Raw genomic sequence first — 17,864 nt, forward strand, 5'->3', positions numbered from 1 at the left:
TTTTTTTGGATCCAGAGGTATTGAGAAGGACAGATCCATTTCTGAAGTGTGTGAGTCATCTCTCTCGCTGTCTCTGAATCTCACACAAACCTAAGACTTAAGCCTAAATCTGGAATTAACCGGGGGATGGATTTTAGAAAAAAGGACAGTCTCATATTGGAGTATTCTCTTTTGGATTTTGATATCATTTTATTTTGGGCGTCATAAGATATATATTTTTAACATAGTCTTCATTTATTCAAATGTCTGAAGGGGGGACCAACTCTAGAAATAAAAATATTTACCCTCTGTTAAATCCACATTAAAATATGTACGTGGCCAACTTCACCTGGAGGACTGTCCAAGCGCATGCTGACTGTGCTGCTGTGCATGCCGAGCACCAGCAAGACGAGAGATGAGAAAGAAAAGAGTGTGTGTGTGTGAGAGAGAGAGAGAGAGAGAGAGAGAGAGAGAGAGAGAGAGAGAGGAAGAGAAGGGGGGAGTCAGTGAGTGAAAGAGAGAGTGAGAGAGAGAGAGAGAGAAGCGGAGGGATCGACTTTCAGATGACATTGAGGCTGTGTAGATGCGAGGTGGGAATAGTGCTCCCCTCTGAGCTCTTTGCTTGTTGATGTTAGAGAGGCGCGCGAGGCGAAGCTGCGCCTTCTCAGGTTGGATTCAGCACTTGACTGTGGACAGCTCCCCTCCTCCAGCTCTTGCCCGTGGACGGCCCCTTCTTTAGTTCAGCTCCACCTGAGAGCGGACAGCTCCGTTTGCATTTCAGCACCCACTGAGGGTGGACAGCTCCTTTATTTCAGCACCTCCTGCCTCTGGACAGCTCCCTGCAGCGAGGCACCTGGACTGCTGCCCCTCGGGAACGAGTTTGGGCTTCGTTTCAAGCCTTTTAATGGAAATCAAACACATTTATGTTCCAAGTAACACTGGAAGTTTACAACTTGGAGAGGAATCTACGGATACCTCGCTGCGCGACTCACGGCCGCAAGGAAAACCTCTTCGGAAGAGCTCTGGAATCTGCTGTGAGTAGCTCTCTTTTGGTTTGCTTTAGTGAGTTTGTAAATCTGCTGCAAGTCGATGTTCGAGTGTATTTTGCTTTAGCGAGTCATTTTCAGTGCACAGACATTTTCGGTTTATCTTCTCCTATAAATGCCTTTAAAGAAGCAATGTAATGTAAATGTAAATGTAAAATGCTGTGCCAGAAATGACACGAATGGGATGCACTGTTCTTAGATTTGAATCTTTAAACAGGCTTCAAATGACTCAAGCCTGAAGTGTTTACTGAGTCTGAAAAAGATGCTTTAAGATGCCTTAAGGTCTTAGCCTTTGTGTTTGGACGATGTGGTCACTCCGCTGGTTCTTTGTGACAGACAAAGGGTAGACAGAGTGCACAGCCTGGCGCGTAAAGCGTTGCGCACGGTGTCCTCAGTGGCTTCTCTGTGTGGTTTAATGGCACGGCTCTGAATAACAACCTGCTGAAACAGGGGCTTGCGTTCATTCTTGTGGGAAAGTGTCCAAAAAAACGTAAATCACACGTAATGAAAGTATGTAGTTGTTTGTCTTTGGGCTCATTTTGTAAATATTTGGGTGAAAGATGTGATAGAAATAACAAACAGTTGATAATGGTTTGTTTGTTTTACACACAGTGAGTACTGTATTCAGTCTGAGTTGATTATTTGGTGCTGTCATTATAATCATCATTATTACTATGTTATTATCGGTTTATTACTATGTTATTAACATTATAAGCATTTGCCATATTTATCCAGTCTTAAAATGTAAGTGTTTATATTTTTGACTATTTACTCATGACATTATGGTTGGATATATATTTTTGGCTACGCCACAGAAACAGGCCAAAGCCAGACACAGGAATTAGTGGCTAGTGCTGAGGACTAAGGAAAATCATGCCTTCCAATGAGAGCCCTGTGTGCGACGAGAGATTAACTGGCGCTGATTGATCAGAGCGGAAAATGCCACGAGAGGCACGAGACAATAATTTGATTTCATGTCTCCAGGTTAGGGGCAACTGACGAGCTGTTTGCCGCTACCGTCCAAGTTGGGGGGGTTTACCGAAAAAAGAACGAGAACAGGAGAGGGAAAAAAAATAAGACCGCCGAACACAAGCTGCAAATAAACAACGCGAGATGGCGACCAATGGCACCAAGAGCACGGACGGCCAGGTAGTCACGGAGCTGAACGAGGTGACCACCAATGACAGACCCAAAACCGAGGAGAGCAAAGAGGAGCAGAAGAAGAAGAAGAAGGACGTGCCGGACAGGGAGACGTGGGGGGGGAGGTTTGACTTCTTGCTGTCCTGCGTTGGGTACGCCATTGGCCTGGGCAACGTGTGGAGGTTCCCTTACCTGTGCGGAAAAAACGGAGGCGGTAAGTTGCAGTTTTCCAACCTTTGAGGGGAGCCAGAATGATGGAGAGTGACCTGATTGTGTCTCTGAAAGGGTGGTCATCACAATAACGATGATGTAACCACCCTGGATTGATTTGGATTGATGTGCCTTGACATTGGCCTCACGCTCACGTGCCTTGTCCCTGTCTTGTCCACCGCAGGGGCCTTTCTGATTCCTTACTTTCTGACCCTCATTTTCGCTGGCGTCCCTTTGTTTCTGCTGGAATGTTCCCTGGGTCAGTACACGTCCATTGGTGGACTCGGAGTATGGAAGCTAGCTCCAATGTTCAAAGGTATAGTGTCCTTCAATTAACACAAATATATTGCAGAGGGTCAAATGGAGAAATGCTATAAAGAACCCAATTGGTGTCCTCAGTATATTGCTACGAGCCCCAGGAGGTCCATAGCTTTGCTTGGTTCCTATGTGTTACATGTTACAGTTGGAGTAAATACAGGGACCATCTGTGGGTTTTGAGGAACACTGCCTTAAAGTGTTTTTTAAAGGATCCTTCAAAGAATCATCTTCAGAACTGATTTGGGCTGAAGCTCGTGTAATTAAAGGTTTTCACAAAACTGTAGAACCTTTCAGAAAAGCTCACAGCTCACATTTTCAAACAGAACCATCCAACGACAGGTTCTTTAGCGGGAACCAAAATTCGTTCCTCTAAGGCACTGAATGAAGACCCATTCCTGGCACTTTCTTGATATTTTTGAGATTGTGAGTAGAAGCCAGGCTTGAAAATGATGGATGCCTTAGAAGAATCAAATTTGCTGCCCTCTAGAGTCTTCCAGTGGAATCTTTAAAATGCTTTGATTAAAACTGACAATGTGCAGCTGTGAGAAGCATGCTTAAAGTCCATGAAACTAAAGTTCTCCATGCTATATCCATGCCTAGAACTGGCTAGAACTAGTACTTGACGTACTAGTTCAAAGTTCCTCTTATGCTCCTACCTGGTGTAGAAGGTTCTTCACACTCAAACATCCAGTAAAAACATCTTTTGAATGGTTCTTTGCGGATCCCTCTTAAGTAAAGTGTCGAGAGAACTGAAACAGAACCTTCAAATTGCCCGTTTCATCAAACCTGCATTATCTGTAAGGTTCTTCACACTCAAACATCTCACAAAGCAAGGTTCTCCAAAGAACCCTCAGTTGAAAATTTGACTTATTCCAGTGCCTGGATCTGCCCAGTAGCTTATGATCTCAATGAAACCCCCTCATGCTGAATCAACACTCACAGTGCACAGCTGAACCCAAGCAAAGCTGTAGGTGTTCACTCAACACTGTGGGTGCTAATTCAGCCCTGGGGCTGTTCTGCTATGCATCTGCCTTCAGCCTGTCAGGAATCATTTGAGCATCTTGGCAGCAGCCTGGGTCCTGGTTGGATTGTGTAATTATGCGTGGTCTCACCGCAGGTGTCGGACTTGCTGCAGCAGTGCTTTCCTTCTGGCTCAACATTTACTACATTGTGATCATCGCTTGGGCCTTGTACTACCTTTACAACTCCTTCACCACCGTGAGTATTCAGCATCTTCCTCACGAGGAATAGCCTCTGACGTGACCAGGATCCTTAGCTAAGCCTTCATTGAGGACCTAGAGGATGTTCCTCACCTAGAGGTGGGTTCAAACGTAGGTTTGAAGTGAGGGGAAATGCCAGACACGCATATGTTCAACCATTCTTTCTAGGATCTTCCATGGAAATCTTGCAACAATCCCTGGAACACGGAGAGATGTTTCACCAACTACAGCATCTCAGACACCACCAACCTCACCAGTGCTGTGATGGAGTTTTGGGAGTAAGATCTTCAGGGTTTTCAACTTGTGTCGTCTCTATTGACTCTGTAGTAACACATGAATGGATGTGCAACAACAATGTAGTGGTAGAAGGAGTAGTACAGCTCATGAAAACCACAAATCAATTTTTGTGTAATTACTATGTAATAAAGAAGTATATCTTTATAGTTATGATATAATTACATGTAATTAATTAACACGAATAAACGTTAGTACAATCCGAACTTGTATGTGTGAGTATTTATAAAGGCATGTGATAGTATAACTCATGTGGCTACAACAACAGTAATTACAATGTTGTTCATGTGTAACTACAAATTTGGGACATATACAATACATTTATTATAATAAAAGAGTGGTGTAGTGGAGGTTCTCTGTTGATTACTGCTGATGTTGCTGTACCTGTTTAAACAGACGCAATGTCCATGACATGACGGATGGATTGGAAAAACCTGGACAGGTTCGAGTGCCACTAGCAATAACTCTGGCCATCGCCTGGGTCCTCGTGTACTTCTGCATCTGGAAGGGTGTTAGCTGGACTGGAAAGGTACGAGCTTCACAGGACTGAGGAATACTTGAGGATAAAATATAGATTAACCATTATCAGATGCTTTGTTAATGTTAGTTAATAGACTGCCTCATGGTTATTACAGTTTTATTACTATGTAATACTTTATTTTATGTAATTTAGTAGTGAAAGATGTAAAAGATTTGCCGACATTTTATAATAACAGGCCCCATAGCATATTTGTTAATAACACATACTTTATTAAATGTAGTTAGTACATTGTTATTGCACTGTTTTACAATGTAATTATTAATATATTGTAATTAATAGTGGATTTGGTAGTGACATGCAAATGACTTGGCAACACATTTTAATTATTGGTTTCTATAGCAAATTAGTTATTATCAGCTCCTTTGTTAATTATAGATCATTTATTATATTATGGCTATTACACGTTTACTACTATGTCATTATAAATATATATGTAACAGTCATATACGCATCAAATAAAGGGCAGCATTTTATAAAATCAGGCTCCATAGCACCTTAATCATTATCAGAAACATTGGTAATAGTTTTGTTAATAACTAGGCTGTGGTTATTATACTGTTATTACTATGTAGTTATTAAGATTTAATTAATAGTCTATTTCTAATTGACAGATATAATATTTGGCAACAGTGCCTTATAGCATCTTAATCATGGTCATAATATTTTGTTAATAATAGTTATTGATTGAGTCATATAATTGTTATTAAATTGCTATTATTATGTCTTTATTAGTATTTTAAAAATAATAGTCAATTTATTAATGACATTTAAATATTTAAAAGTAATAATTTAATCAATATCAGGTACTTTGTTAACATAAATAATGAACTCTATTAAAATGTAGTTATTAGTTTTATGTAATTAATGATTCATTAGCGATAGTGTGATGGTGTGAGATACTTGGCTAATGGTAGTTAGTTTATTATATTGTGGTCATTATAATAACAGGCTCCTATAGCAAACTAAACATTATACGACAATTTTGTTAATAATAGTCAGTGGATTCTATAAGTCGGGTCAATACTGACATGCAATCTATTGAAGCACTGGGGAATGTCTTTCTATTGATCTTCTATTTACAGGTAATCAATAATCACACTCATCTTGTTACTAAACACTTAAAGTACGCTCTAAATTCATTCCAAGGCCTCAGTAGTGACGTAAACCAGGCCCGTGGTTCATGTGGCGCTTTCTGTAGCGAGAGATTACATCACCACATTGTGTAGATGTGGAATTTGAAGTTCCATATTAATGACAGCAAACAAACAATTCAAACAGTGGAATTTCTGTTCTGTTTTGTTTAGGTCGTTTACTTCTCCGCCACCTATCCCTACTTTATGTTGTTCATTCTGTTCATCCGTGGGGTCACTCTGCCCGGAGCAAAGGAAGGCATCATGTTCTACATCACACCTGATTTTGAGAAGCTCAAAGAGTCAGAGGTAATTTTCAAAGTGAACAAAGAGGAACCAAAAAAAAGAACAAAATAAACTGGAAATAAACTATTGTTTACTCTCCTCTTCTCTTTTCTATTCTTCTCATGTCTACTCTTCTTTCCTTAGGTGTGGCTGGATGCTGCTACTCAGATTTTCTTCTCCTACGGTCTTGGACTGGGGTCTCTGATTGCTCTGGGCAGCTATAACCCTTTCAATAACAATGTTTACAGGTAACCTCTGAAATTAACCAAATACAGCTGTGTTTTCTAAGTTTAACTACAGTCTGGCAGATTGGACTCGAGCGGTTGTAACCTCGGACACTTTACACTCAAAGCTCGCCACCGGCTCCTAACACTTGGCTTAACTGTGCCCAGCACTGCTGAGTGTGAATTAAGGGCCCATCATTAGGCCGATATATGAGGATATGAATAAACAAAACCACTGTTTGCCTTGAGTTTCCATGTGATTAAACCACACCGTTCTCATCTGGACTCCCACTGAATGCATAATCAGTTCCTGGGTTGTTATTATCCTGGACGCCAGGTCCGTTATGAAATGTATAATTTGTGTTTTTTTCCTCCTCTGATGCAGAGACTCCATCATCGTGTGCTGTATAAACTCCTCCACCAGTATGTTTGCTGGTTTCGTCATCTTCTCCATTGTGGGCTTCATGGCTCATGTGACAAAAAGACCCATAGCTGATGTAGCTGCATCAGGTAGTGCACTGATTCATCACACGTCGTAGTGAGGTGTCCAAACATAGTCAGAAAAAATGACCACTGGATGTTTTAGAAAAGTGAAGATTTTAATTGATTTATATTTTTATTTCAAGTGTTTCTAAGCGTAATTTATAATTACAGATTAATAACTCACTCATTACCAACTTATTAATCTTAGTTAATGAATTGTATAATTGTTATAACATGTCTATTACTACATAGTTATTACAATGATGCAATTCAGTCAGTTCAGTTGTGACTTATGATATATTTGCCAATACTTTACAATAACAAGCTCCTATAGCAACTTAATTATTATGGGATACTGAAAGATAATTATACTTAATAGATTACATTTGGTTGTTACATTGTTATTACTATGCAATTTTTTGTGTTATGGAATAAACAGGCAGTTTAGTATTGACATACAGATGATTTGGAAACACTTTATTACCACAGATACCTATAGCAAGTTAATAACTATCAGATTACTTTATAAATGATAGTTAATTATTTATAGCATGGTTTATAATCTGTTATAATCCATTTTCAATCATTAACGTTATGCAATATTTAGTCATTTTAAAAGTGATAGGCAAAATATTAATGCACTAAGGGAAGGTTTTTCTACATGTAATATTTACCTGTAATAAGCATACAATTATATTTTTATTAATGCATTATACAAGCATGGGTTTGACATCAATGTACAACTTATGTTGAAAAATGAATATTAAAAGCCAGTTAAAAAATGCAAGAACATCAGAAAGTAGCAGGATAGTTCATTGTAGGTGTTTTTATGATTCTAACAAAACATCACCATCATTTACAATTATAATCACTGTGTAAATAGGTCACGATCCAAATGATGTCTATCTATCTATCTATCTGTCTGTCTGTCTGTCTGTCTGTCTATCTATATATCTATATATCTGTCTGTCTGTCTGTCTATCTATCTATATATCTGTCTGTCTGTCTGTCTGTCTGTCTATCTATACATCTGTCTGTCTGTCTGTCTGTCTGTCTGTCTATCTATCTATCTATCTATCTGTCTGTCTGTCTGTCTGTCTGTCTATCTATCTATATATCTGTCTGTCTGTCTGTCTGTCTGTCTGTCTATCTATCTATCTATCTATCTATCTATCTATCCATCTTTCTATCTGTCTATCTATCTATCTATCTATCTATCTATCTATCTATCTATCTATCTATCTATCTATTTGTTGCTGTTATGATAAATACTTTTATAATTCCAGGAAAAAGAGGGAACATATATTTGATTTTGACTAGAAATCAATGAGAAATTTTGGACAAAATGTCATTTTATGTTCCTAATTTAATCCTGAGATCTCAGAGTAAACACAAAAGGATGAAAACTAATGATGAATAAATATGAGACACAGATACACACTCCAGACCCTGACGTCGTTGCTGTTATCAGGCCTGTTATTGTGATGTATTACAGAGATCAATGAACTGAACACTTCTTTTTCTGGGTCCCCAGGTCCCGGCCTGGCGTTCTTAGCTTACCCCGAAGCAGTGACGCAGTTACCCGTCTCCCCTCTGTGGGCCATCCTCTTCTTCTCCATGCTGCTGATGCTGGGGATCGACAGCCAGGTAAAAACATTCAGCTTCACGCTCGAGCCCTGACCTAGAAAACTTGTGTAAACAAACCACGGATGTGGATAGCTCCTCTGATCAGCCGAGCGGCTCTTTGCCCCTAGTGGCCAGACATGGAATAACATGTGTTTTTTTTATTATTGTCTCCTTGCATTACCTCCATTAAAGCTGAGCCTTGGGTCTTGTCAGAGCTTTGGATGGCACTCTTATTTCTTTGACTTTCACTGTGCAATTTTGCATACCACGCGGTGTATGTTATTTCTGTCCTTGCCATGAGAATGTGGACTAGATACAAGGCTTTCTCATTTGTTTAGGATCTCCAGCAAAAGCAGAAGAATAACACAGAAAATCTTGCCTTTAATCTAAGGGTAGCAATGTGAAATCTATTGATCAACAGGGTTTAATTAAATTACAATTAACACAGAGGTAAATGTAGAAAGATAAATAAAAGAGATGAATAGAAATTATGTGTTTACAGTTCTCCCACACAATCAAAATCGAAACGTCATTGGCTGGGTCCACTATTATTTTCTGAATATGCTGCACAGAAAACACAATTTAAATTAACACTGAGAGTGTTGATAAAAGTTACATTTTTACACTCACAGCGTTAGTTTGACACTGGTTATATTACTGTGTAACGGCTAACAGAAGAAATTAGGCCCTCAGTTCAGCTCCTGAAGTCCAAACCAGAGTCTAGAACTCCTGCTTCCCCTATTTTTCCTGCCAATCTTTGGGATTGAACCGAAAACCTTTCGATCCCAAACCCGTATCCCTACCCTTTAAGCCATGGGCGAACCTCTCAATAACTGAGAGGGCACATGTCCCCCACCTCATGTTCTATGGGTTTGATGCAAAAGGCCAGCACTCATCATTTCACTGGTGAGGCCAGTCAGTAGAGGTCAGCACAATGGTCAGCTGTCTAATGATGACTGGCTCCACATCCATCAGATGTGAAAAATGGATATATTTGTCCCATACCCAGTCCCCATCCCTGCACTGGAGAGAGTCTCACAGCATATAATAGCACAGAAGTCCATGACTATTCGTCATTGAATTTGACACAATTGATTTCTGATTAGTGGGTGATGGTAAGATGTTAGGCCTTAGGTTCAGCTTCTGAAGTCCTACCTAATGGGGATCTACTGAGATATCTTAGAGGAAACCGAACTTAACAAAAAATGTCTGCACTAAAATTTGGAATTTAATTGATTCCAAACACAAAAGCAATAACCAACACTGGGTATTATTTTTTAGCTTAAAATGACATCTTCAAACTGTAATAAAGAGAGTAGACCCAGTTAACAAGGAGCGTCCCTGGACGTTCAAAATAGGTCTAAAAGTAGTCTGTCCGTCAAGGACATATTTTAAACGTCAATGGACGTCCGAAATCCATCTTAATAAGTTAGTTAAGTGGCGACCAATGGATAACGTCAGTGGACATCCAAAATGCGTTTTATACAAGTAATTTATTTTGGGACCAATTAATAACGTCAATGGACGTCCAAAATACGTCTAGTAGTCGTCTTTTCAATGTCTGTGTTTGGACGTCTTTTCAACTTTCATTTTCAACCTTAAGAGAACGTTGATTAGACGGCAGTCATTACATTATTTCAACGTTGAATCAATGGCTAAATGTTTACTGGGGAGTGTACGTCATTGCTACACTGGGCTCGGCACTGCAGAAACTGCACTATGTAAATGTTGGCGGAGGGTACCCCATTTAACATGAGTACTTTTGGGTGGATGGTGCACATCGAGAACTCTGATTGCTCTTTGATATTTCAGATTTTCTAACCATTGTCCATGTTGTGTCCAGTTTTGCACTGTGGAGGGCTTCATCACTGCTCTGGTGGATGAGTTCCCAAGGGTCCTAAGGAAGCGGCGAGAGATCTTCATCGCCTGTGTGTGTGTCGTGTCCTACATTATCGGCCTGTCCAACATCACACAGGTGATTATGATGATCCTGGCATCAATACAGAAGACAGGCAGTGGGTTGAAAGTTCATGGAGGAACCCCTTTAGGTGGAAGGTTCTTTCAAGTGTGTGTCAAGAACATTTAAGTTTAAAAGGACCTCCAGGAAACACACGTCCAAACCAAGCACCAAACAAAGGGCCATATCCTGTAAAACCATAAGTTCTTTTCTAGTTTGGTATTAACCTGTCAGACGGAGATTAATTTCTTTAACAAAAGCTTGTTTCAACTGGCTGTTTTTCTGATGTTGTGGAAACCAACACCAGTTTAGCTTTGCTCTCATGCTGAGGTTGAGGATGTGCTTCAGCCTGGATAGCTTTAGGATGAGAGTGCTCGGGGGTGGGTCTGTAATGTCCTTAGTAAACCAAACTGAAAACAAGGCTTAGAAACCAAGAAATGAGACTAGGATAAAACAGGAAACAAGAAAACCAAAAAAACATCAGGCAAACAGTAAGCAGTAAAAAGGAGACAAGAAAACAAACCTGCTACACCAGCTACACATTCACAAACCCCGAATCTCAAACAATCAAATGAGAAAAAGACAAGGGACACTCGGGAACACTGAGTAACCATGACGACCAACCACTCCCTGGTGTAACACATGACCTGGGTGGATTGCTGCAAGAAGATCTCCAAAATTAGTACATATTTGACATATATGAGCCCAGATATCCCTAATGTTTCTATGATACGACTGGTCATGACTGGTAGACCAGAGAGGGCGCTGTTTCACTAAATACATTCAAACTCTCTGTTATGAACCTGAAGAAGAATCATAGAATCAGTGCTGAAAAAAGGAGACAGGCCTGCAGCTACTGGCTTTCTGGACCTTAGGGTTAGATTTGGGATAGGGGTTATAGTTAAGTTTAGAGTTAAGTTTAGAGTTAAATTTAGGGTCAGTTTTAGGGTTAGGGTTAGGCTTAGGGTTAGCGATAGAGTTAAGGCTGATATGTCAAACGGGGTAGGTTTCAAAAATTCACTTGTATAAGGGCAATTAATTATTAGTACACATTCAGTGAGCCAATCAGAACAGAATTCATTTACATATCCATCCATCCATTATCTGTAACCGCTTATCCAATTTTTTTAGGGTCGCGGGGGGTCCAGAGCCTACCTGGAATCATCGGGCGCAAGGCGGGAATACACCCTGGAGGGGACGCCAGTCCTTCACAGGGCAACACAGACACACACACATTCACTCACACACTCACACCTACGGACACTTTCGAGTCGCCAATCCACCTGCAACGTGTGTTTTTGGACTGTGGGAGGAAACCGGAGCACCCGGAGGAAACCCACGCGGACACGGGGAGAACACACCAACTCCTCACAGACAGTCACCCGGAGCGGGACTCGATCCCACAACCTCCAGGTCCCTGGAGCTGTGTGACTGCGACACTACCTGCTGCGCCACCGTGCCGCACTCATTTACATATGTCATGTTTTATTTTTTGTTTTATTTGGAGTTTGTTTTATTTTGAGTGTGTATCAGGATTGAAAACCAAACCAAATCAAATAAAAACACCAACCTAAAGTGTGTTTAATTAGTGGCAGTGTCTTCTCTGACTGTTTCAGGGTGGTCTCTATGTCTTCAAACTGTTTGACTACTACTCCGCCAGTGGAATGTGTCTCCTGTTCCTGGTGTTCTTCGAGTGCATCTCCATCTCCTGGTGCTATGGTGAGGTTTATATCTGACTTACTCTGAGTTTTCAAATAGTTTCTGACTGACTGACTGACTCACTCACTCATACACACCCTCAAATAATTAATCACTCACTCACAAATACATACTCACACACTCACTCATAACTTACTCATACACACTCTCAAATACTCAATCACTCACAAATACATACTCACACACTCACTCATAACATACTCACACACTCATACACACTCTCAAATACTCACTCACTCACTCATTCACATACTCACACACTCACTCATAACATACTCACACACTCATACACACCCTCAGATACTCAATCACTCACTCACAAATACATACTCACACACTCACTCATAACATACTCATACACCACCCTCAGATACTCAATCACTCACAAATACATACTCACACACTCACTCATAACATACTCACACACTCATACACCACCCTCAGATATTCAACCACTCACTCACAAATACATACTCACACGCTCACTCATAACATACTCACACACTCATACACACTCTCAAATACTCAATCACTCACTCATTCACATACTCACACACTCACTCATAACATACTCACACACTCATACACACCCTCAGATACTCAATCACTCACTCACAAATACATACTCACACACTCACTCATAACATACTCACACACTCATATACACTCTCAAATACAAAATCACTCACTCACAAATACATACTCACACACTCACTCATAATCACTCCCACATGTACACACTCATACACGCCCTCAAATACTCAATCATTCACAAATACATACTCACTCATAATCACATATACACTCATACATTTTTACTCACTCACTCATTCACATACACACGCACTCATCCATATTCATTCACAGTCAGTCACTCACCCACTCACTCATTCACTTACACATTCACTCATCACTCACATACTGACCTTCAGAAACTACTTCAGCTGGGGGTGCCATGTGTCTTTATTTACTTTTTGAATAGCTCTGCTGCAGAACATTCCTCTGTAGTGGTCTTCTATGTTGTCACCATCCCAAATATAACATCTCCATTTCTTATTTCATCATTTGTTTTTCTACGTCATATGAACTCAACAACAGTTTATTTATATTTTGTGAAGAATGAGCCAATAGAAATGCTCCAAAATTGCTTGGAGTTAAAACACTGAATGCCATCAGACGTAAAGATACAGAGAAAATTGAGGTCATTTTATGAACAACACCATACAAACCTGTACACCTGTGCCAGGCATTTGAAAGAACCCAGGGCGAGGATTTTTAGATCATGGGTTCACTCTGGCCCAGACCCACTGCATCCCTGATTAGGTTTGGAACAGGTTTGGAGATGGATGAATGAAGGACGGAAGGAAAGAAGAAAGGAAGGAAGGGAGTGTGGTCATGTCTAAGTCTCCTCTCTGATCTCATGCTGATTTTAGGGGTGAACAGATTCTACGATAACATCCAGGAGATGATTGGATACAAGCCCTGCATATGGTGGAAGCTCTGCTGGGTCTTCTTCACTCCTCTGATCGTGGCTGTAAGTTCAACTTTCCCTTTTCTCATCACACCAACCTTGAGTTTGAATCGGTGCCCTATTCACTACAGAGTGGGGTTCCACCATTTTCAGTGCACTCAACAATCCCATAATGCATTGCAATAAATAGTGTACAACTGAGGTATCCAAGTGGATAGCAGATAGCCATAATACACTGCGTAGTTTAATAAATGCCTATGTGGTAGTGTCTGGAATTGTTCACCTACTGGCTGAATTCAGTCCCCTATAATTGTGCACTACATAATGAGTAATGTACGGAATAGTGTCTAAACTGTAGTCTTTTGTCTGTATGAACTAGGCATGCTGGGAAATTTCTTCACAAGTCTGATGAAACATAAATAAGGGTGATTTACAAGGTTGGAGGTTTAGTGTTCTCCTGCAAGCGTGTTGAACTATAGCATTGTGTTAGCAGCAGTGTGAAAGGGAGTATAATTTAATTCGGTGTGTCACGTGACATTTGTAAATGCCCCTTATAGTCAAGGAGTTACTTAACCATGCACAGCATGAACTGAGATGAGATAAAATGGGATGCTCTAGAGCAGCTGCACATGAGCCTAAGCTTTGCATCCTCTGAGTGTAGAAGCTGTTGTTAATTTCAGAGATTCTAGCATCACTGTAAAAGCAAACAGATCTGATACTCAGAGGAACTGCATGAATGAAGTTTTAAGGCAATCTGGGGGCCATCGAACACCACCCCCCACTCACACCCTCCCCAGCCGATGAGATCCGTCTGCTTTTCTAAAAATGGCCCCGTAAACCGCATCAGATTTACCTGCTGAAGGGGAATTGAGAGCTTGATCCTTTTCGAATGAACCCACTGCTGTTTCAATGCAGGGAGCGTAAACAAGCCAATGAGCTCTCAGTGCACTTCATTTTCTCCAATCTTCTCCAGCTTCTCTTCAGACCTGCACAAAGGCAGTGTGTAAATGAGCTTATCCAGTCATTTCGAAAACCCATGATGTCTTCTTTCATTCTTTTCTTTTCTCTCCTCATCTCTTCTGGTCTTTTCTTTCTCTTCTCCTCTCTTTTCTGTTCTGTTCTGTTCTCTTTTTCTTCTTTTCTTCTGCAGGGCGTATTCCTCTTCAGTGCTGTTCAGATGGTTCCACTCAAGATGAACAACTACGTGTTCCCGGCCTGGGGGCAGGGGGTCGGATGGCTCATGGCCCTGTCCTCCATGGTCCTCATCCCAGGATACATGGTCTACATGTTCCTCAACATGAAGGGGACATATAAGGAGGTTAAACACCTTTTATTACTAATACCAGGAGCAGTTCATCCTAACGTGGTCAGCAGCTACACTGGGTCCATGTGGCACAGGGGCGGAGTAGTGATGATAAAACCAGATGTTCTTTATTGTTAAGGAGGATAGAGACAGCAGGCTCCCTCAGTCACTGAGCACAGCAGACAGCAGTGTTGGAAGCAGGACGCTGTGTTGATAGACGTCTTGCCCATTGACTCCTCTTAGTCTGGCAAATTGTTCTTGCCTGAGTGGGACATGAAACCCCAATCTGGCTTGATCGCAGACAACTGTAAGCAGTGATCCGCATCCAGTGACGTTCCTTTTTTTTTCTTGCAGCGCATCAGGATAATGCTGCAGCCCCCGAACGTGAAGAAGGCTCAGGAGAACGGACCCGAACAGCAGCAGTTGCAGCAGCAGCCAGCGCAGCCAGCACAGCCCACGCAGCCGGCACAACCCGCGCAGCCGGCACAGCCAGCACAGCCGACGCAGCCGCAGCAGGTCCAGCAGCAACCACAGCCAGCTCAACCAGCACCGCAAGCCCAACAGCAACAAGCGCAGCAGGCACCAGTGCAGCCGCAGCCGCCGGCACCGCAGCCACAGCCGGCTGAGACCACTGCCCCGACAAACCCCAGCAACGCAGACGCCAACGTGTAAACCCCAGCTGAGAGCAATCAAAGACGAACAATACAGAGGACTTCCATGTTTATACAATAATAGAATCATCTACCTCCAGGGGCCAAACACGATCCGATCCGATCTTAAAGAAAAAAAAATACATAGTGTATGTGTGGCAGTTCGTCTTTAACGTTTGTAGCCACTACCACAGACATGGGTGGAGGCTCTAAACGTCAAAGCAGAAGCGTGTTGGTGTCAAAAGAGTCTGAAAAAAAGTTAAAAAAAAAAAAAAATCTCCACAAAATATGTCCATTCTACTGTATGCGAGTGATCCTGTCTCTAACGTGTTAATACTGTGAGTTCGATTAAAAAGCACAGCAGTGACGCATAAGCTATAAAAGAGTCGGTGCTGCTCAGAAGCACAAGAGAAAGTGCAAGAGATTTCATCCAACACCAGGTGATTGGTCACTCATCTAAAAACAAAGTGACCCCCACGCCTCCGCTTTGAAAGTCTAAAAGCACAAAGAAATCTGGATTAGGAGAGCCCTTGGGTGACCCGCTATCTGTCGTTCTGATATTTTTGTTAGAGAGACTGTTACTATTTGATTTCTTTTGCTGGAAAAGGAGAAAATATATATATTAAAAAAACGAGAAAAAAAATACAAAACAGAAAACTACTTGTATGTGATTGAAAAACCATTTTTAGACTTCTTTTTAGGATGTTTTGTACACTTAATGTTGTGATCGAGGACCAAAACTCTAGACTAAAGCAAAAACCGTATCTATGCCATTGCAGTGTACAGGTTGCAGAGGACAGGGTACAAAAGTATGGAACTTGAAAAGGAACAACAACAAAAACAAAATCAAAAGAGTTAAAAACAAAACCACAGGGTTTTTTTTTTTTTGTAGTGTCAGCATCCGCCTGTCGACCAGTGCTGTCATATCAGTCCTGTTTACGCTTCTGTGCTTATCAGGAAAACGAGTGGAAGGAAAAGCACAGCTAAGGAATGGCAGCGTGGTGCTCTTAGAGCTGAAGTTCAGGGAGTGAGGACCAAACAGATTGAGGGGAAACAGATGGCGTGTCTGTGCAGATGTTTGTTCATTCATGTGCCAAAACGCTAGACCATATCTGTGATCCAAATGGGACAAAGTGAGAAAGATTGCGCCTAAAATTTTATAAAATTTTATATTCTGTTGGTTTACATAAAGTTGTGTCAGTCTTGGTTAACTCCAGGTTGCAGCTCTGCAAAATTGAGCTAATCTCATGTATGTAATCTCAACAGTAGCGCCTTCATTAGCAGTTAGCGCTGAGCTACGTTTATCCGTTTAGCTTGGCTACAGACCTCCACACATTAACAACACATGCTAATTCCACAATGACTTGAGATGACTACAAAAAATAACAACAGTCTACAAAATGGATACCTGCACCATGCTAGCTCCTCTAGAATGTTTGTAAGAGTCACGGTTGCTAGGCAACAACAGCATAGTAACTACTGTGTGCTAGCTAGCTATTGTTTTGAAGTTTACAGGCTCACAACGCACTTCAGGAAACACAAAGCTTCTATATAAAACCAGAAAAACTCAAAAAAACATTTGCTAGCTTATAGCATTGTGGCGGATTCCGAATGTGCTGGATATGATTCTATTTAGAAGACTTGTCTTTACAAAATAACCCTTGTTTAAGAGTACATATGACATTTTATAGGCTAGCTTGCTAGTTTTTTTTTAGCAGTATCAAGTTTACTAGATTGCAAAATTAAAACTTTAGCAAGCTAGCTTTTATAGAATTCTTAGCATAGAACAATTAGCAACTTCAAAACATGAAATATTGATAGAGATGTGCAGAGATGTGAGGTTTTCCTCCCCTAGCACTCTGACTTCTTGCTAATGTTGTGCTAAAGAAGAGAAATGCAAAATTCTGCAGAGCTGTAAGCTGGAGGAGAGCGAGTCTGGCGCCCCTGGTTTACAATAATGAATCTGTTTACAAGCACAGCTCAGAGCATTAGACTCTAAACTATATGTGTTTTACTCGGTTGAAAAGAACAAGGCTTTGTCCCGACGCCCCTCAGTAAAAAAAACCATGACAACACATAGTGGCTATATGCTCTGTGCTAATCAGTCCCCATGGCGTGTGAAGGCCAGTGTTAAAGCAATGGTTAAAGCAGATCTATGGCAGCTACATGTGAAACGCATTTGGTCACTAGAATAAAATACAAAAAAAATAAATAAAAAATCATGTTTACTCCGAGGAGAAAAGCACCTACGAAATGTGAAACGGCGAC

At 41.0% G+C, this 17,864-nt stretch overlaps 1 protein-coding gene across 1 annotated transcript in view; it reads left to right on the forward strand.

Annotated features, from left to right (window-relative positions):
- The first annotated feature begins 246 nt into the window (after nucleotides 1-246).
- The window catches only part of slc6a1a (solute carrier family 6 member 1a), an 18,007-nt gene continuing 389 nt past the window's right edge, over nucleotides 247-17,864 (forward strand). The window contains exons 1-15 of the mRNA XM_066670291.1: nucleotides 247-1,013; nucleotides 2,010-2,379; nucleotides 2,560-2,691; nucleotides 3,811-3,911; nucleotides 4,082-4,191; nucleotides 4,604-4,736; nucleotides 6,053-6,187; nucleotides 6,308-6,411; nucleotides 6,773-6,897; nucleotides 8,405-8,517; nucleotides 10,340-10,471; nucleotides 12,070-12,172; nucleotides 13,606-13,706; nucleotides 14,794-14,961; nucleotides 15,301-17,864. The exon at nucleotides 15,301-17,864 is cut by the window's right edge and continues 389 nt beyond it. Coding sequence (XP_066526388.1) covers nucleotides 2,139-2,379; nucleotides 2,560-2,691; nucleotides 3,811-3,911; nucleotides 4,082-4,191; nucleotides 4,604-4,736; nucleotides 6,053-6,187; nucleotides 6,308-6,411; nucleotides 6,773-6,897; nucleotides 8,405-8,517; nucleotides 10,340-10,471; nucleotides 12,070-12,172; nucleotides 13,606-13,706; nucleotides 14,794-14,961; nucleotides 15,301-15,618 — 2,016 coding nt within the window. The 5' untranslated portion in view covers nucleotides 247-1,013; nucleotides 2,010-2,138 and the 3' untranslated portion in view covers nucleotides 15,619-17,864. The remainder of the gene's footprint in view (nucleotides 1,014-2,009; nucleotides 2,380-2,559; nucleotides 2,692-3,810; nucleotides 3,912-4,081; nucleotides 4,192-4,603; nucleotides 4,737-6,052; nucleotides 6,188-6,307; nucleotides 6,412-6,772; nucleotides 6,898-8,404; nucleotides 8,518-10,339; nucleotides 10,472-12,069; nucleotides 12,173-13,605; nucleotides 13,707-14,793; nucleotides 14,962-15,300) is intronic.

Source organism: Hoplias malabaricus, chromosome 5 (assembly GCF_029633855.1).
Source record: "Hoplias malabaricus isolate fHopMal1 chromosome 5, fHopMal1.hap1, whole genome shotgun sequence".
Classification (NCBI taxonomy): domain Eukaryota; kingdom Metazoa; phylum Chordata; class Actinopteri; order Characiformes; family Erythrinidae; genus Hoplias; species Hoplias malabaricus.